The sequence below is a fragment of the Phytophthora sojae genome (genome assembly GCF_000149755.1).
Source record: "Phytophthora sojae unplaced genomic scaffold PHYSOscaffold_5, whole genome shotgun sequence".
NCBI lineage: Eukaryota > Oomycota > Peronosporomycetes > Peronosporales > Peronosporaceae > Phytophthora > Phytophthora sojae.
Genome location: NW_009258119.1, coordinates 4,677,332 through 4,695,557, shown reverse-complemented (window position 1 = coordinate 4,695,557; position 18,226 = coordinate 4,677,332). Strand labels below are relative to the sequence as shown.

At 55.6% G+C, this 18,226-nt stretch overlaps 9 protein-coding genes across 9 annotated transcripts; 3 read left to right on the top strand and 6 right to left on the bottom strand.

Annotated features, from left to right (window-relative positions):
- Nucleotides 1-1,413: 1,413 nt before the first annotated feature.
- Nucleotides 1,414-2,647, bottom strand: PHYSODRAFT_354829 (hypothetical protein). The gene is made up of 8 exons (XM_009531283.1): nt 2,622-2,647; nt 2,335-2,494; nt 2,163-2,248; nt 2,030-2,091; nt 1,880-1,957; nt 1,744-1,795; nt 1,617-1,661; nt 1,414-1,537 (listed from the first exon to the last, which is right to left on the bottom strand). Exons 1-8 carry the CDS (start codon nt 2,628-2,630, stop codon nt 1,490-1,492), a joined length of 540 nt encoding a protein of 179 aa, XP_009529578.1. The 5' UTR covers nt 2,631-2,647; the 3' UTR covers nt 1,414-1,489.
- A 282-nt stretch (nt 2,648-2,929) lies between these two features.
- PHYSODRAFT_334032 (phosphatidylinositol-4-phosphate 5 kinase-like protein) lies at nt 2,930-6,198 on the bottom strand (the record flags this gene model as incomplete). Its single annotated transcript, XM_009531282.1, has 8 exons — nt 2,930-3,242; nt 3,321-3,562; nt 3,628-4,179; nt 4,253-4,622; nt 4,695-4,784; nt 4,859-4,912; nt 4,984-5,261; nt 5,332-6,198. 8 exons carry the CDS (start codon nt 6,196-6,198, stop codon nt 2,930-2,932), a joined length of 2,766 nt encoding a protein of 921 aa, XP_009529577.1.
- A 1,468-nt stretch (nt 6,199-7,666) lies between these two features.
- Nucleotides 7,667-8,542, top strand: PHYSODRAFT_505357 (hypothetical protein; the record flags this gene model as incomplete). The annotated part of the gene is made up of 1 exon (XM_009531281.1): nt 7,667-8,542. One exon carries the CDS (start codon nt 7,667-7,669, stop codon nt 8,540-8,542), a length of 876 nt encoding a protein of 291 aa, XP_009529576.1.
- Nucleotides 8,543-8,941: 399 nt separating this feature from the next.
- On the bottom strand, nt 8,942-11,030 carry PHYSODRAFT_505989 (hypothetical protein; the record flags this gene model as incomplete). Its single annotated transcript, XM_009531280.1, has 4 exons — nt 8,942-10,000; nt 10,067-10,258; nt 10,503-10,845; nt 10,939-11,030. The coding sequence occupies 4 exons, from the start codon at nt 11,028-11,030 to the stop codon at nt 8,942-8,944; spliced, it is 1,686 nt and encodes a 561-aa protein (XP_009529575.1).
- Nucleotides 11,031-11,256: 226 nt separating this feature from the next.
- On the top strand, nt 11,257-12,409 carry PHYSODRAFT_315989 (hypothetical protein; the record flags this gene model as incomplete). The annotated part of the gene is made up of 4 exons (XM_009531279.1): nt 11,257-11,557; nt 11,693-12,009; nt 12,081-12,161; nt 12,185-12,409. The coding sequence occupies 4 exons, from the start codon at nt 11,257-11,259 to the stop codon at nt 12,407-12,409; spliced, it is 924 nt and encodes a 307-aa protein (XP_009529574.1).
- Nucleotides 12,410-12,482: 73 nt separating this feature from the next.
- Nucleotides 12,483-13,342, bottom strand: PHYSODRAFT_398960 (hypothetical protein; the record flags this gene model as incomplete). The annotated part of the gene is made up of 2 exons (XM_009531278.1): nt 12,483-12,834; nt 12,855-13,342. Coding segments are annotated over 2 exons (840 nt in total), but the record flags the coding sequence as incomplete, so codon positions are not given.
- Nucleotides 13,343-13,886: 544 nt separating this feature from the next.
- Nucleotides 13,887-15,116, bottom strand: PHYSODRAFT_302237 (hypothetical protein; the record flags this gene model as incomplete). Its single annotated transcript, XM_009531277.1, has 2 exons — nt 13,887-14,351; nt 14,427-15,116. The coding sequence occupies 2 exons, from the start codon at nt 15,114-15,116 to the stop codon at nt 13,887-13,889; spliced, it is 1,155 nt and encodes a 384-aa protein (XP_009529572.1).
- A 252-nt stretch (nt 15,117-15,368) lies between these two features.
- Nucleotides 15,369-16,265, bottom strand: PHYSODRAFT_334026 (hypothetical protein; the record flags this gene model as incomplete). Its single annotated transcript, XM_009531276.1, has 1 exon — nt 15,369-16,265. One exon carries the CDS (start codon nt 16,263-16,265, stop codon nt 15,369-15,371), a length of 897 nt encoding a protein of 298 aa, XP_009529571.1.
- Nucleotides 16,266-17,433: 1,168 nt separating this feature from the next.
- PHYSODRAFT_509099 (hypothetical protein) lies at nt 17,434-18,208 on the top strand (the record flags this gene model as incomplete). Its single annotated transcript, XM_009531275.1, has 2 exons — nt 17,434-18,015; nt 18,095-18,208. 2 exons carry the CDS (start codon nt 17,434-17,436, stop codon nt 18,206-18,208), a joined length of 696 nt encoding a protein of 231 aa, XP_009529570.1.
- Nucleotides 18,209-18,226: the final 18 nt, after the last annotated feature.

Here is an 18,226-nt window from a genome sequence, read left to right as displayed (position 1 = left end):
GCACTCTCATCTCGCTTCTTTATCGCTTCTTTGACCTTCACTTCCATGTCTCTGTCTTTCGCGGACAAATCCGTCTTCAGTTGGAGATTCTCAGCTGTGGCTTCCTCCAGCTTCGACATCAGGCTCAAATTCTCTTGCTGGAGTTTGTTCACCTTCTCTTGTACTCTCTTCTCCAACTCCACAGTCAAAGCTGCGATTCGGCTTTCGGCTTTCTTGAGTTTGCTTTCAAGCTCTTGCGTGGCAACGGTAATGACTGCAGGCTCTTCGTCCGCCCGTTTGCGCTTCTTCTCCGACGGAGACGGAGGATCCGCCAGCTGCGTTGCCTCAAAAGACTCATCGGCGACAACCGTCATGTTGACATCCTCCGATGCTTCAACGACCTCGCTCTTCGATGGGGCCGCTGCCTCGCTCTTCGACGAGACAGCCACATCACTCTGTGGAGAGGCAGGATTCGACTCGTGAGACCTAACAAATGCACATTAAGTAAGTTTACACAAGCAACTTTGAATACCTCAAAGGGTTTTGCTTTACGTACTTCAGAAACTCGAACTTGTAAGCCAACGGAGGGATTCCTGAAACACAGCAGCACAGTTTATATTAGCCACGTTGTTGCTTGGTAAGCACAGGTGCTCACGTACCTGCCGAAGCCGTGCCAGGCTTAGTGAAGTGAATCGTATATCCGTTGCCCAGCTGCGCCGAGGCTCCCTTGCCCACCGCTTCCTCATTGACATAAATACCGTTACGACTGCATCAAAACACCACAATTTCATTAGCTTCTGCCAAACTAGCAGCGATAACGACACGCAACTAGACGGACCTGTTGTCGTGGAGCTTCACCACGGGGTCTCCGTTCGTGTCCAAGCCCTCCAACTGTACAACGCAATGCTACCGAAGCCAACCAGCGATCACCAAAGCTCAAACGTTAGCAGACAAGCAGCAATCATTGCCCAATACAGCGCGTTGGGGTAGAATTGCCTTACGATGCTGCTGATGAAAGGTTTGCTGATCACGTGGTCGCACCGACGTTTAATGCGGCCGATCGTGGTCACTTTGTTACGGAAGTTGATGTGGTCGCTCTCCTCCGCCGGCTCTTTGGACACGAGCTTGAAGCGGCCCCACGGCTTGGCCTGCGCCTGCTCCTGCTCTTGCTCCGGCTTGTGCTTCTTCTCCGGCTTCGCCGCCATTGCCGCAGACAAAAGAGCTTGGTCGCCAGCTTTCCTGGTGGGAAATGACAAGCTACCTTGCTCGTAGTGCAAAATTAGTTTTGACCAATAGAAGGCGTTGATTCTGACGAATAGAGATGCCGAGCACCACGATCATGCTGTCCAGTTTAGCTGTGACGCTGTGAAGTGCATTGCAGGCCACGGATGCAGACAACATGTGTACATGAAGGCCAGGAAGATATAAAAAAATCACAACGGAGTCGTGTTTGGGAGAGCAGGATAGAAAGCAGAGAAAGACACATTTAATGTGGCACGCAGGATGCCGTCTAGCTGCGGAAGGAGCGCGAGAACTGCTCGCGAGCCGAAGCAAACGCCTATGCAGATAAAAAGAAAACGCGAAGTAAGCAAACAGGGACGGGGTAATACGGAGTAATAAGCTGCACACAAACCCACCTGTGAAATGGTGAGCTCTGCCATTGGCACTTCGTTGTCGATACCCTGAATAAAGGAAGAAAGGAAGCGAGAGGTTAGAATGGCGATCAGAACAAACACAGCATTCTTCGCAAACGGAGATTCTTACGCGCATAAGCACACGGTTCGAGATGGACGGCGTGTCGACTTCCAGAATGATTCTGCAACAAAAGTAAGAGAAATAAAAAATCATTCAGCATCACCATGAACACCATCCAGCAAACCAGCATATTGCATCCGCGTACCCGCCATCGACAACCTCGTCGAACGTGAGCAGCACCAGCTCGATGTTGTCGAGCATGACATGGCGGTCCATCCGTCCCCTGCGTCACAGACAAGTCATCCACGTGAGTTTCAGCGCCAAACCTTCCACGTTCAATAACAATACCACGTACTTCAGCAAGTTGCTGACAGCGTCGTAGGCCGAGTCCAAGACAGTGAGCAGGATCAGCTCGTTCTACAACAATAAGGAACTCCAATCAGCCCACCACTCCTCATTCTGGGTCCATCCAGCCTGCTGCTCCTCACCTCCGAAGCCGAGCCAACCACATGCATCGTAGTGTCCGACCCGCAGCGGAAGACGCTCACAATGTTCTCAATCAGAATAATGTCGGCTACACAATAAACAAATAGTAATCAATAACCATGATCAGAATGCCGTCTCCACAGTCTTCAATGCCACCGCCAGCAGCGCTCTCACCTTCCACACGAGACGTGGCATTCTTGGTCTTGGCGTACAGCTTCTTCTCCAGATCGAGCTGCTCCTTCTGCGTCGGGTACGACTTGTCGTAGTACTTGGCGCACACGCGGTTGCCATCGCTGTCGAGGATAAAGATCGCCTTCACGCTCGGAGACGCCGCCTGCAGAGCGTCCACGAAGCAGCCAAACGGTCAGCAATCAGGATACGATCGGCCTCTAAGTAGCTACCACCAACTATGCTTCCCAGTCCGTCGCAGAGGTGCACGGAGAGAGACGAACGAGACGCACCTTCACCATGTTGAGAGCAGGCTTTTGGCTCGGCACTTCTGTTGTGAGGGGGAACTGCTATCGCGCTAGGTGGGGCCACCTGATTGGCCAAAATTCGAAACAGCATTTTGTATCGGTCGATAGCTGCAAAAGTCAATTTGAGCATGACCGTGATCATGACCATGACCGTGATCATGACCATGACCATGACCATGACCATGGAGTCGCGTAATTATAAATTTCTTTCTCTCTTCTTTCCTACTTATCAAAAATGGGGCCCATGCAGCACGACGCTCAGGGCCCCTACTCACTACGCCTCGGGATTCCAGCTACACCACGCGGATGTCCTGCTGCAGGTCGGGGTTGAACACCGGTCTCTGCTCCATCACCGAGTTGTTGATGAAGGTGTTGTGGCGCTGGGTGTCGAAGTTGCCCTGGTCCAGCACGTCGATCAGTGCCGGGTAGTTGTGGTTGAAAGCCGTGTCGTTCTCAGCGCGCGTGTGCGTCGACAGCGCGAAGATGCGCGACATCTTCTGCTGGAAACGGAACTTGTAGGGCTTCGGCGGCAAAGCGGAGACACCTTCCGGGTCTTTCCGCTTGACGAACGTCTTGTAGAACCGCTCCATCTTCTTTTCCATTGTCCTACAAAGGAGGTTTGGACATATACAACGTTATCAATCGAACACAGGCATGGAGCCAAGGAAGCTTGCCATGACGTACCACTGCTGCAGAAAGTCAATAATACCGAAATGGTAGAGCGACGGACCAGCCACGCTCGTCGCAGGTTGCGTGAAGAGCAGGTCGCGACGGGCTTGCGGCAGCTGGCTTGTGTCGACAAAGTACTCCGAGCTTTGAATACCCATGAGTAGACTGTAATCCATGATGCCCTGCGAGCACAAAAAGTCGCTGTCCTTGTGGATCTGGTCGTAGATGCGGTGGGCTGTTGCCGGGTCAATGCGAATCTGCAAGAGAGAATAACAACGTTAGCCACCACTGAGCTGTGCAAATGAAGTGCAACAAGACGCACCTTGGTCATCAAGTCGTTGTCCTTGAGGACAATGTCGGGCTCGTGGAAGTTCATGCCGTCACCACACTCCTGGTTTTTGGTACTGCCGAACGTGTACGAAGCGTTGCAGTAACGGCACGCGGTCTTATCACCGACACTCGGGACCTTCGCATTACGATCCACCCACGATCCCTTGATATCGTAACGGTGATGCACAACGTCCGTGTCCGCGAACAGGTTTCCCATCACAACGAAGTAGTACATCTTTCCGTACAGCGAGACGGAGTGGCAACCGTAGAACCGCGTGAGGAGTGTGTCGGGGTTGCTGGTCATGTAGGCCTCATAATTAGGTGCCATCTTGCGCAAGAACGCACACTCTTCGGGGGACATTGTCTTCACGATCAGACTTTCATCAGACGTGTAGAACATGAAAGCACCACTACGACCTTCACTGAATCGTTCCTTGGTCGTAGCGCCAAACATTTGAATGTAGTCGGCGTCACTGATTCCAAAGGTCAATCGAATGTTGCGGAAAGATGTTGGGCAGAATGACCAAAACTTGATAGACTTGCCCTGTTGGTGATAGAAACGAATACACAAGTCAGGCTCCAAGTTTCAACTCGAAAAGAACAGAAGATCAACGTACCGCATCGCCTTCGCCAGAAATCGGGATGGTGATCAGCTCGTCAGTCACAGCACGAACAGACTCCTTAATGCCTGAGGTGGTGTAGTACAGAATTTCTGATCGCAGGGCCGTGTTGGCCTGCGGGCTAAGGTCGACATCCACATCTGCCGATTCATCGCGTCCGTTTCCACTCTTTCTGTTGATGTTGTTCACAGCGAACCAAATCACATAGTCGAGATATCCCTTCGACGAAATGAGGAAGATGACCAATTGACGCAGAACCTGCGCAACGGCCTTCGAGTTTAACGTGTCACTCTTGGTCGACAAGAAGTACGCGCACATGTAGAGAAGCAGCAGGAGCAACCAGTAGAAAACATACGCGCCCGTGAAGCTATACATCACAGATAGCGTTACAGGTGTGAGATACCATCGTTGAGCAAGATACCAGCAACAATGCACTTACAAGGAAATGTAGTTCAGCACACGAAGGCGAATGTTGTATGTCTTGGGGACACCACGCAGGTAGAGGCGGTGCCACGCCAACGTCAGCACACTACAGCACGGAAAGAAGCGAAATGTTATTAGAGAGCAGCACATACGCACAGCCATTTTGGTTCGGGAACTTACCACACAGACACGAACAGCACCAGAAGCACGAAGCTGTAAATCAAAATCCAGGGCCTGAAAAAAAAGTTCGCACAACATCCGTTAGTCGTGGTTTTCCTGTGTACGTTGAGCGGAGAAATACTCACCATTTCTGCGCGTTCAAGAAGCTCGCGGTAGTGGAGCACTTTTGAATCGTGTCAGGGCAGGTTTCGCCAGAATCGCAGCAAATACGCGATGAAGCCAAGCAAAAGCCGATGACAGTGTCCGTGTCGGTCTCGTAGGTCATGGACTGGCCGTCCACAGTGAAGAATCCGCCAGCACCTTGGACCGAGTACGTGATCACACCCATAGTAATGCCTCCCAGCCATACCCAAAGGTGGTAGAATTTCATCAGTCGTTTGTAGCTCGTGAACGGACTCGTGAGCTGTGCGTCAAAGGCAAGAACGTTAGGCCTGGCTAGTGCTAAGAGCAACGCATAATAACAGTTGACATACCGAGAAGAACAGATCGCAAGCCATGACGAGACCCCACGCCTCGCCTGTGAAGAAGAAGAATTCCGTGATACCTGCAAGTCGCTGACAGTCCGTGTTCGATCCACTCGGGTCGAAGTCCACCAGCACGTTCAACAGCAAGCACACCGCCATGAAGATACTCAGTACCGAGCGATTGTGCACGATCGGGTTCGGGTGCTGGTGCCACTGCTTCTTGCGGCAGTACGTGATAACAACAGCGGAGCCGCAAATGAGGCTGTTCACCGAGCCAGCAATAAGTCCCGTCCATCGGTAGCTGTACATGGCGACCGACACGCCGAGGAAAGCCATCGTAAGGCAGAACCCAAGGAGCTGCGACTTCCTGTTCTCGAACCAGCGAATGCGTCCCTGACCCACCGACTTGGAGCGTCCGCGGAACTGCTGCGTCATGTCCTTGTCGATCACGCGCACGATGTTCTTCTGCGTGGCGCGCGGCGTGGAGATGAGCGGCTGCTGCGCCGTGGCGCTCATGTTGTTGTTGTTGTTCAGGCTCATGGCGTCAATGTAGTTCCCGCTGGAGCTGCTGATGGCGCTGCCGTTGTCCATGGTGGCGAAGCCGTTGGACGCGCCGCGCGTGATGCCGTGGCGCTGTCGGAAGGAGCCGTTCTGGTCCACGGGCGGCAGTTGGCGCATGGAGCGGCGTCCGTCGCGCGCCGCGTCGCCGTCGCGCTCTTGCGGCGTCTCCATGACGTAGAGGCCGTTGGACGGCGGGCTAAACGGGCTCATGTAGTTCTGCTCCTCCAGCACGGGCGTGCCTCGATGCTGCTGCGAGTGGCTGGTGACGGACTGGGAGCGGCGGTACGGGGTCTCTGTGCTGTGCGACCTTGCCATTTACCTCGGCTTCACACGCGCGCCAGTCGGTCGGGGGGTCGTCCGTCGCCTTATTCGATCCCAGCAGTCGGCGCGCTGTCTATCGCGAACTACCTAACTCGCCTGCCTGCCTCTCCAGCCACTACAAGACGGGAAAGAAGGGGCGATCCCAAATGATGCGTAGGAAACAGCAGGGCACACCGGGAAGTCGCGCGCGCCTCTGACTCTGCTCGGGCGGCACGGCGGCGGCTGTCGGCTGTTCGGTAGTCGGCTTGGTGGCGCCGGGGACTTCGGGCGGCAGGAAGAGAAGCCGCGAGGGAAAACGCTCCGCTCTGACGGTTCCGACGCCGCTGGAAGCTCTCGATGCACTGCCGATATAGGTAACTGACTCGCTTGAGGCGCCTGTCCTCTGCACGCAGCAGTGTCGTGCGCCGAGGCCCCGGATTAAGCTTGGTTTCGCTATGCCATACTGACTCTATATCTGATTCTACAAAGTTGCGAGCGGTCCTACAGGTCTAGCTCAAAAGCTAGAAAGCTATGGCCACTTCAACATGAAGAGGTGCAATGCCTTTCAATCGCCCGTGCCGACCGTGCGCGTTGTTCTAACGTTAGAAGTAAACGCTTCGCTGCTTACTAACTGTAAACGCTTCCTTCCGATTCCAGTTCAGTGCAAGGCAGTGAGCGACTCGTTCCAGCGCATCGGGCTTGGCTGCTGAAGCCGCAACAGCTGAGGGCACGTCGATATGGCGCGCAACAACCTCCGGGTCAGCTGGTCGACCAAATGCCCGTAGGCAGCAGCCCTCATATGTGGACAAATTAGCGCGCCAAGAACGTCTCACCGGAGGGTCCTCATTGTCCTCGTGCCTGGTACTGAACTACCACCGGTAGCTGTATGCTTCGTCCACACCCACGGATCCTCCTCAAGCAGCGAATATGAAGCGCAGGTTCATCTTACAATGGAAATGCACTTCGATCACCTGCACATGTTTCACTGTGGGTCCGAGAGTGCCCCGCAACCGCTATACTCAATGAGTCAACGTTGCGTGGACATCGACAACTACAGTTGCAGCCGCTCGTACATGTACAACGCAAAAACTCTGGCGAGAAGGAAACACTGCCACACTGTTGATGCGCTCGTGCAGCGGAGACAAATGCCCCGGAAAAAGCGGCGAAAGCCTCGCATTAACTGGACAGCATGGCGAAGCAGGCTGACGTCCTCGAGCTGCCGGCAGTGCCGACACCGTGACGTCACAAAGCCAAGTACGTGGCCGAGATCGACGTGACCCCGTATTGTATTCCTGATCTCCTAAGCTTTATTCACTATTCAGTTTAAAGCTTAGGATATCAGCGCCTCTGTCCGCTCTTAGTTGAACCAAGCGCAAGTTGGCTCGGCTCTCTCCGCATGGATATCGCCTCCAGACTCAGTTTTCCACACCTCGATTTGCCCCCAAGCCGGCACAGCACCTTCGTACGTCCACACCCAAGAGCCATGTCTCCCCCGCCCGCGTCCGGCAAGAAGGTGGGTCCGCGCGACCTGTTCAACGGCGGCCTGCTGCAGTGCCTGGAGGCCGCGACGCTGGGCATGCCCTTCGAGGTCTGGAAGACGCGCATGGGCCGCTACCGCACCGAGTCGACGACGCAGGCCTTCCGCAACGTCATGCGCGAGGGCGGCGGCGTGTCCGCCTTCTGGGCCGGCACGGGCCCCAAGATGGTCGAGTCGGCGTCCAAGGGCGCCATCCTGCTCTTCTCCAAGGAGGCCATCTCCGACTCGCTGCTGTCGGCGGGCGTGGGCCAGAGTGCCACGGGCTTCCTGGCCGGAGCCGGCGGCGGCGTGTGCCAGGTCGTAGTCATGGGGCCCTGCACCTTCCTGGTCACGGGCGCCGTCACGGGCGACCGCTCCATCTCCACCATGCAGCGCATCCACAACGTGTACGGCGCGCACGGCCTCAAGGGCTTCTACCCGGGCGGCACGGCCATCGCCTTCCGCCAGGCCACCAACTGGGCGTCGCGCCAGGGCTTCACGGAGATTGTGCGCGGCCGGTTCAAGGTGCTGTTCCACGGCGACAAGGACGCCAAGCTCACGGTGGCCCAGGAGGCCGGCGCCGGTATCGTTGGCGGCGGCCTGGCCTGCTGGAACCACCCCTTCGAGGTGGCGCGCATCCAGATGCAGAGCGCCGCGGACCGCGGCGAGCCCAAGCAGAACATGGTGCAGGTCTTCCGCACGGTGGTCAAGGAGCAGGGCTACGGAGGCCTGTTCAAGGGCATCGTGCCGCGCCTGGGACTGGGCATCTGGCAGACGCTCTTCATGGTCACGGGCGCCAAGCTCGTGCGTCAGGCGCTGGAGGACATGGAGGCCAAGAAATAGAGCCTGTATTGTGTTGCGTGACTTGACCTGCCGCTGACAGGCGATGTAGGCGGCGGGATTCATGCGTGAAGTAGAAGTGGCAGGGGAATGACCGGTACGGCCGGTCCGAATAATGAATTGATGCTGCTTTTGACTGCGAAATGGTGTGCATTCGATTGATCTAGAGGTCTGAGTGAAGCACCTCGCGCAGGCACATGGTAGCAAAGCTTCCACTGTCGAGAGAAAACGAAAGCTGGAGCGAGAGCGCTGAGAGCAGCAGCGCGTACGAGTGAGTACAGGTCAGTGAGAGTCCTGATTTGAGCAGAAGGTCAATGTAAATGCACGCACCCTTGTCTTCATCTTCTAGCCACGTCCACTCCAAGTCGCGAGGATGTGTTACCAGCGGCCTGTAAGCTCCCTTCACCGGCCCAGACTTGCAGAGGGCATTCTTCGTGCCGTGTTCCTCCGTGATCTACATGTAACACACCACACAACGCATTTGGTCACTGTCAGCTTCGAGGCGTGAATATCTACGGGCGTATCACTAACCTCGAGGCACGCTTCCTTTATCGAGTTAGAAGGGAACTTCACAGTCGTTCCAGGCAGCGGCAAATACACCAGTCCCAGCGCGTCTGCGTGCGTCCCGTTCAGCTCGGCTGCTTCCTCTGCAGTGACAACCTTCACCGAGATAGACTTCTCGCTTGGGATATCGCACTTGATCAAGTCACCTTCGACAACCTTGCTGCCATACTTCTTCAGTCGCAGCGAGACCATCCGATTGAAAAGGTAACTCTGGTACGCGTGCAGGTACATCACACGACGCGAGAACGGCACACTCAGCACCGCCTGCTCGAACGCATCGCTTCCGAAGCGCTTCAATCCCTGAAGCACATGCCGCTCGACAGGCATTCCGTGTGGCATGAGCTTGAGAGCAGCGTCAATGTCGCGAGACTCGAGGTACAGCTGCTTTGCTTTGGCACCATCTTCGGAATCGCCGTCCTGTACTGCCAAGATGAGTCGAAGAGCTTCCTCCCACTTGCATGCAATGATCTTCTCGCCGATGTGGTGGGCTCTCACTGTGTTTGTGGGCATTCCTACGCGCTGAAACCCAAAGTAGTTAGCGAAACCCTGATGCTTGATCTTGTCCAGCGCAGACTCAAGAGTCGATTGAATTGTCTTGGAACTGGACTCCGGTTCACTTGAAAGATCCCGGATGACTATGGAGAACCTGTTTCCCCTGGCCCCGCCTAATGCCAGTGGATGTTCAACATACTGAAGGTCTCCCACTCGGATGCCGGTCGGCGCGCCTTCATCAGTTTTGTTCACACTTTGGAGGCGATCAGGTGTCACTCCACTCGCCACAACGTGCTGGAAAGTGATGGCGGTTTTGTCTTTCGTACCAGCGTATGAAAACGCTGAGAGCGGACGACGGAGCCACTGGGTCAACTTGTCAAAGCAAGTAAAATGCTCTTGGTTTGTCTGCGAGAAACAACGAAATGACCACGCTTAGCGCAACTTGCAAGAGGGTACCCACAAGTAACCCACCTTTTGGAGTACAAACCGAAGATAAGCTTGCGGTTGGGAGCGTTTGCGCTTCTTATTGCTCTTTGGCAAGAAGTGAACAACCAGTCGCTGGACGCCATTCCGAGTCTCAGTCTTCGTCTTGAAAGACGACGAGCTCTTGGCGATCACGCGATGTAGCGCTGTCCGAGCCTCTTTCGTGTTCTCATGCTCCAACTCAAGTCCTGCAAGCAAAAAAAAACTCTGTTACGAATCGCCACATGAGCCCTCTTGCAATTTCTGTTGGGTACATACCTTTTGCTGCTGCGGGATCGTCCGCTCCTTTTCGAAGGAAAGCAAGTAAACGATCGCAATTCTCAATCTTCATGCCGCCATCTCGAAGTTTTTTGTACACGGGATCCATCGCCACTTGCATCTGCTGTTCCTCAGCTTGATCTTCGCTCGACTGCGCCTTCTGCACCTTGCAGTCTAGTCCCGGGTAGCAGTTCTGGATGCAGTTTTGCAGGTAAATGCGGTCCCGAAACTCCGCGGGGGAAGCAAGAAAGCACTCATTCTCTCGGCCTTGCGCGACGCCTTCAACGTGCTCACAAGCTTTGGCTCCAATCAGCTCCGTCAGCGCTGCTCGCCATCCGTCCGCAGGCTCATCAAACACCAGCCTCTCCTTCTTCTGCTTCTGCGACGCCTCCTCGATCTTCTTCAGCACAGCGTCGCGCTCACTACCAGTTGGCAGTCTGTCGCTCTCATCACTGAAGCCCACAATGTCACCCGCGGCACTGATCTCGCGCACCACGAAGTCCTCCGGTCTGTAGTGAGCATGGAGTGACACAACAACCACCGACAGACATCAGCGTTACCATCAAACCCATAGCATCCCCAACATTGCTAACCCTACGTACTTGGTCTTAATGCGACCACGCATGACTAGACGCTCCTCAGTAGCGTCCACAAACGCCTCGATGCCCACCGCAGAGCCATCCACTTTCACCATCTTCGACTCCGTTTTAAAACGTTTTTTGAGTGGCAAAATAGTGCCATAGGTCAATAAAACGGGGTACCTAGTGCCGTTTCGTCACTCAATCGGCGGAAAGAGGTCTCCGGTGTCAGAAGGTGGCTACGCGCAGTACGGCACCAGGGCTGCAGCGCATTCGGGTCCGGCCTTCAACTCGCCGCAAAATGTGGACGAGTTATGGGGACCCAGCAGCAGCGAGGACGAGATGAGCGTCGGGGCGGCGCTGCGCCGCGCGAGCGAGGGCTTCCGAGACACCGTGCTGGACCTGTACGCGGCCTCCAAGGTCTTCTGCATCCAGCTCATCACGTTCGAGGGGCTGTTTGTAGTGCTCTTTTCGATCGTCACCACTTCACTGTATTATTTCCTGGGCAAGAGCAGCTCGGGCCCGAGCTTCGGCGCCAACATCTCGTGGACCATCGTCTCCTTCGCCGTGGTGTCGCCGATGATCATGCAGATCAGACAGGCCTTCACGCGGCGAGAGCAGGCGCTGGACATTATTGCCGAGGGTGAGCTGCAAGAGTACCGTTGTATTTACATCAGAGCTAATTGGTTTTTGGTGCGTTGTTGTTGGCAGCGAGGTCATTGTTGGTGAACATTTTACTCGCCAATGCGCTGTGGAACTGGGGCGACAATCAATGGAGGGAAGAAATTGCCCCAGGATCACGTGCAGAAGACCAAGACGCTGCTTGAATCGTTGCTGCACGATACGATGTCGCTGCTGATCATGCCTACACTGACGCGGGGGCGGCATCGATTCACCACGCATGGACGCAAGCTGGCATTGCAGTATGTGACACCTGTGAAGTATTTGCAGTTGCAGATTATCAACACGATTCGCCAGCTACACGACCAAGTGGAGGTCATGAAAGCCTGCGGGATGCCTGCCAACGAAGCCTCGCGAATCAACCAATACCACTGGCTGCTTCAGGCACGCATCGAAAAGCTCCAGAACATCAAGGTATGCGATGCGTGTGTGTGTTGCTTGGCTTCATTCTTTGACAGTTTATACGATATTGTGTGCTTGTTTAGTGTTACCGCACGCCTCAAGCTACGCGCTCCTTCACTCGGCTTTTCATCTTGGTACTTCCCGTATTTTACGGCCCCTACTACGTTTACATCGCGCGGGCAACGAGTATCTGGCGACGAACTTCGTCTTCTGCTTGCTGCTCAGCGTATCAACGAGTTTGTTGATGACCGGCATCTTCAACGTGGAGAGAGCGATGGAGGATCCGTTTGCTGGTGACGGCATGGATGGCGTTCATGTTCACGAAGTGTTCCAACTGACGCATCAAATGCTAGACGAGTGCTACAACGAGAAAACTCAACTGGAGCAACCGACTCAGCGTGGAATGAAGTAGACAGACGCAGTGCATATGTGCATGCAATAAAATATCTACGCAGTTTCCAATGGCTGCGCGGCTTCAGAAGCCTCACTTCTGCAAATCTCTCGAGTATTGTGATCGCGTCGTTGAGCTTCAGTCGCTTCGAGGGCTCAAAAGCGCATAATTGCTTCACGAAGGCCCAGTGCTGGTCGGTTTTCACGTTAGCAGGCCTCGGCATGATGCAAGTCGATATCGACCTCTGATAGCCACCTTGAGCTAACGTTCGCTTGAGTTTAACGAGGGCGTATCTGATCGCAGCATCAGGTAGAGGTCCCCAGGGAGAACCACCACGTAAAGCCTCCATAACACACATGCCGAAAGCATAGACGTCCGACTCGAACGTTGGGGCACTGCACTCTGGTTCAAACAATTCCGGTGCCTTCCACTGAAAAGCTCCGATGCTTCGTGAGGGTTGCTGCACGATTCTTCATGAGCTGGAGCGGAACTAAGTCCAAAGTCCGTCAGCATCGCTACTCCGGCCTTGCTCACAAGAATGTTGTTACACTTGAGATCTCCATGAATGATGCCCCTTTGGTGCATGAAGCGCAGTCCCAGTGCTGCGTCACGAAGCGCTCTCCAAATTGGTGGCGATCGACCCACCTGAGTCTCGTTGAACAAAAAGTCCCGCAAGCTGCCGTTTTCCGCTTCCTCGCACACAAAGAGACCCTCTGGTTGCGTCTGTTTCTCACCGAACGAGATGCAGGCACCAAACAGGGGGACGATGTGCGGGTGATGCAGCCTTTTCCAGATCGCAGCCTCACGCAAGAAATCACCGCGGGCCTTGGTGGACTCCAACTTGACTCTCTTGACGACAACTCGCGAACCAAGCCAAGTGCCGTGGTAAATCTTGCCGAAGGACCCGACCCGGAACGGATGTGGAGCCATTTCAACTTCGTCTCGAGGAATCAACCGATCGTTAGTCTGCACTCGGAAGTGGGAGGTTCTCGTTCGGCGAGCAGGTTGTACTTGTACGCGCCATCTCGTTCTCAATGTCTGCTGTGGCGTTCTCGACGTGCTCTGCCCTCTTGAGTGTTTGGGCTTCTTGAAGCCAACACTAATCAGCAGGCGATTGAGGCGGGTATTGAATCGGTGCATACGTCTTGAAAGCCAAGTCGAGAAATGAACCCCAACCTGGCCTCGTTTCTAAGCTGGATGTAATGGTAGGCCGAGTGTTAACTGGTCTGTTCTGCTGCAAGACTCGTTAATCCACACGTACCCAGACTTCAACTGCGAGACTTCAGCCCAGCACTTACGCCTTAAGCTAGCCGCGGTCTGTTGCGTGAATTTACCGCGGGAGTACAGCGCCGCCAACTGGATGCAGGTTCAAAGCCTACTCAAACGAGAACACGAGTTTCAACAGACTAAGTCTCAAACCGGAATGATTTGGAAGTTACGGCCCGCGTTAACTCCAGAAAAGATCTAGCTTCTTTTCAGTGGACGTATTCGACACGCATTAGAACGAAAGAGGTTCCTCCTCCTCCTCATCCTGCATGAACCATGGGTGGCGAAACGCCTCATCGATGGTGATCCGCTGCGCGGGGTCTTTCTCTAGTAGTCGATGTAGCAGGTCACGAGCCTCTGGACTAACTGGTTGATCGCGGCGAGACTCATCTGGGCCGGGCAACACAACCTCTGCGCGAGTGATCTCGTCGAACAGTTCTCGCGCGCTCTCCGACGTAAATGGCAGTCTGCCGAACAGGAAAATGAAATAAACCACGCCAACAGCCCATATATCCACCTTGAAGGGGTCGTACGGCTCGCCGGAGCAGCACTCTGGCGCCAAGAACTGGTACGTCCCCACCGTGTCTGTCAACCGCATCGCCTCACTGCCATCGTGTCCATACGCAGCAAACGCCTTCGCACAGCCAAAATCCGTCAAGTGGCAGCGTCCCGTGTCGTTCAGCAGCACGTTATCAGGCTGCATAAGTATCAACATTTCATCAGCGTCAGCATACACTCATACCACCGACACCTCAACTTGGTCATCACTCACCTTGATATCGCGGTGACAAATCTGACGCTGGTGCAGATACTGTAGCCCGAGCAGGATATCCGATAGGTAACTGCGAGCCAGCTCCTCCGGCAGAGTGCCTCCAGTCACCCGGCTGTAGAAGTCCTTCGCATCCGGCCGATACACCATGCAGGGGCCGCGCGCCATGTACTCCAGCACCATGTAGAGCTTGTCGCTGTCGTCGGCCTCGATGACCTCAAACAGCAGCACGATGTTGCGGTGGTACAGCGAGCGCATGATCTCGATCTCGTCGTGCACTCGGTCCAGCGCCGTTACGGCTCGCATCCTCATAGGCACCTCACCCTCTGCATCTGCCTCCGCAGCTCCGTCTTCCTTGCCCCCTGCAGGCTCCGCGCAGTAGTCCTTCAGTCTGCGCAGCATCTTCTTGGAGAAGGTTTTCATGGCGAACAGTCGCGCCTTGCGCGGCGCAAACGCCGGCGGGGGCAGCGACGCAACTGTAGGCTCTGCGTCTCCATTGCTGGCAGCTGGACTCGTAGTTGCGCTGGCCGCGAGCCTCTCGCAGAGCTTCACCGTGCCGAAGCGGCCCTGCCCCAGCGTCTGCAGCAGGCGGTAGTTGTTCACGAACTTGTCGCCGCTCGCGGTCTTCCGCTTCGCCACGCTGCGCGTCTCCGCGATGTTCCAGCGCCGAGGAGCTCCGTTGACGTTGCTCATGGCTGTTGCCTCTTGATTTTGGTCTCTTCAAATGATGAGGAAATGGGTATAATTCATGAAATGGGTCTCATACCTAATAATGGGTAACAACGTTCATAGACGAAAGGCAACAAGTTGTTGCCTTTCGTTGTTGGCAACAACAGAGGACAGAGGGTAACTTTTTGCAACGAATACATTGAACATCACGACTAAAAGTTGCTCACACCTCACTCCAACCAACCTACAAGTGAGATAACTTTACCTTTTCGACGTTTAGAATCGGTACTCCGGGTGCGGGCCACGGTTCTTCTCCACGTGGTGGTATCCGATGAGGGCCTCGTACACGAACGCACCGGCAGCGCCGCCCGTGATCGGAGCCACAATGGGGATCCAGAAGTAGTACTGACTTAGAGAGAAAACGCGCGAACCCCAGCCAGCGCACAGCATGAAGAGACGAGGACCCAGGTCCCGAGCAGGGTTGATGGCCAGCCCCGTGTTCATGGCGAACCCCATGGCGATTGTGCTCACCAATGCTCCGACGGCAGGCGGCACGGCCTTCTTTCCAATGGGACGGTTGTGCTGGTCCAGCAGCGCCAAAATGCCCAGGATCAGCAGAGCGGTCGCCACGAACTCCGTCAAGAAGCACGTGAAGTTGCCCACGTTCTCGTGCGGGTACGTCGCGAAGATGGTGTGTGTCGTGGTTCGGTCCGGATCCACCTCGTTGAACATCGGCCGGTACAAAATGTACACGAAGAGCGCGGCCACGTAGGCGGCGACGACTTGGTTGAGGATGTAGAACGGCACCTTCTTCCACGGCAGCAGCTTGAGCAGCGCCAGCGTCGTGGTCACCGCCGGGTTCAAGTGAGCTCCGGAGACGCCGCCGCCGATGGTGATGCCGAAGAAGAAGGCGAGACCCCAGCACAGCGCAATGGTCACGAAGTTGCCGCTGGCCTCACTGCTCAGCACCACTTGCGTCATGCAGGACAGCCCGAAGAGCATGGTGACGAAGGTGGCGAGGAACTCGGCCATCATCTCCTTGGCGAATTGACTCTTGACCATGTACGGCACGTTTTCGACCGGCGTCAGGTGCTGCAGGTGGTGGGTCGGGTCCGGGGACTCTAGGTCGGCGTAGGTGAGGCTGTTCTTCTCCAAGTCCGAGGTTCGCGTCATGGTCGGCGTGAGTTGATGAGAAGGAGTCGAGGCGAGGAGCTAGGAAGACTTGGTTGCGGCTTCGGCGGGGAATTGAAAAGTGAGCTGTCCTGAGGCCTGAGCACCGATGGCCAAGATGGCACAACGGGCGCTGCGAGGCTCTGATACAGTATCTCTGGGGCGAGAGTACTCAGCAGCAGAGTACCAGGGTGCAATCTGTACCAATCGCGACTGAAGTTCAAGGCCCGGCAATCCGGCCCTCGACTCTCGAGCCCAGTGCCTTCAAAGCCCGAGCAGTTCGAGGGGCTCTCCAGTGTAGGTACTGTACGGCGCTCGAAGTGGCACGTTGAAGTGAGAGCGCTTCTGCAAGCCTGTGAAATGCAAGCCCGGCACAGATTTTTTAACGGCGATGAAGAGCATCCGTCGGTGTCGAATCCGGTGATCTGAGGCTGGCTCGGTGTGGGATCCGTCCTTCAGCTCTATCGGCTCCCATCGCCTCCAAATCAGCGCTCTTGACTGAAGCAGCGCGGTGGCCGCGCTCAGATCTTCAGACTCGCAGTGCGCCGGAACCAGGCGTCCGGCAAGGGGTCTCCAGACACTATGAAGATGTCGGTGGCTTCAACAGCCCGAGACTGGCAGCAAGTGTTGACGGTCAGCACGCCCATCGTCAACAGCGAACGTTCGGTCGCCGCCTCCGCCGTCATCATTGCGCGCCCATACTGAGACCTTATACAAAATGCCGGCGATCCGCGCGAAGCACGCGGGACGGCATGGCAATCCGAGGAAACCCAAGGCGCGCACCCGCGAACTTCAAGGTGCTGGAGCGACCAGCATCTCGACGTGACAGTGACTGGCTACGGGGTCAACGCGGATGGCAGTGCGTTCTCTACTGCGCCTGGCAGTCTCCTGCGTCCTATTCACCATACCACCACGATAGCGACAATACCGAGACGACCTAGGTCTTCACATTAGTCAAAGGCCACGCAGCGGCCTTGCATACTGCACTAAAAAGCAAGCCAGCACCTCGCAATGCGCTACAAAACTTCAACATCGTCGAGTTGTTCATGACATGGCTTCATTCCGGTGGTCGACGCTTTCCCCGGCAAAGTACGACTGTCCCATTTTCCCGCGCCCAAAAACACACACTCCTGATTTCAAATTCGAAGTCGGCCCCATATTTCCCGCCGTCATGGCGCGCATCGACCCGCTCTTCGAGTTCGACGCTCCGCAGAGCTACCGCGACTTGAGCGCGCCGCTGTCGCCGCTCCCGGCGGGCGAGCACGATCCCTGGTTCGACCGCGTACATCCAGAGCACAGCCGACCGGGCGCGGAGCTCGCGCGCGAGCTGGAGGCCAAGCTACAGAAGCAGGAACAGCAGCAGCTCAAGGAGGACAAGGAGAACCAGCGTCCAGTCGCTGCTGATTGGCGGAGCATCGTCACGGCCCGGAACAAGCAGCTGAAGAGCGAGAAGAAGGAGTTCCGCAGCCTCAAGGAGATGCGCGCCACACACAAGCCGTTCCAGGGCAAGAAGGAGCAGATGCAGGAGCAGGAGCAGGAGCAGGAGCAGCAGGTGCAGAGCAGGAGGAAGCCGCTGGTGGATGTGGGCAACAGACTGAACACGCACCGGAAGAGAGAGAGGGCTGCCACGGCGGCCAGTAAGGAGAAGAAGGAGATGAAGAACCTGCAGGAGCTGCTGGCCAGGCACAACAAGAAGTTCAAGGCCACGCACACGTACGAACCCCCACAGCACTCGGTGCGGGTGGTGAAGCAGGTACGATAGGGAGGTGTTGGTGTTTTGTGAAGCTGTGTGCTGACTATTATTTACCTTGCTTGTCATTGCTATTATTTAGTGGGAGCGCGAGACGAAGCAGAGTTATTATGCGCTGTCGGCTGAGGAGCGCGTGCAGGCGAACCGGGAGATTGCGGCCTGGAAGAAGCGGCGAGAAGCGGAAGCGTGTCATTAGAGGAGAGGAATGGAAGGT

What these genes read in the sequence shown, in the direction of transcription:
- PHYSODRAFT_354829 (XM_009531283.1), bottom strand. An exon ending in TGGTTGGCTCGGCTTCGGAG is followed by an intron (nt 2,092 to 2,162) that starts GTGAGGAGCAGC and finishes TTATTGTTGTAG; the next exon opens with AACGAGCTGATCCTGCTCAC. An exon ending in CGAACCGTGTGCTTATGCGC is followed by an intron (nt 1,662 to 1,743) that starts GTAAGAATCTCC and finishes TCCTTTATTCAG; the next exon opens with GGTATCGACAACGAAGTGCC.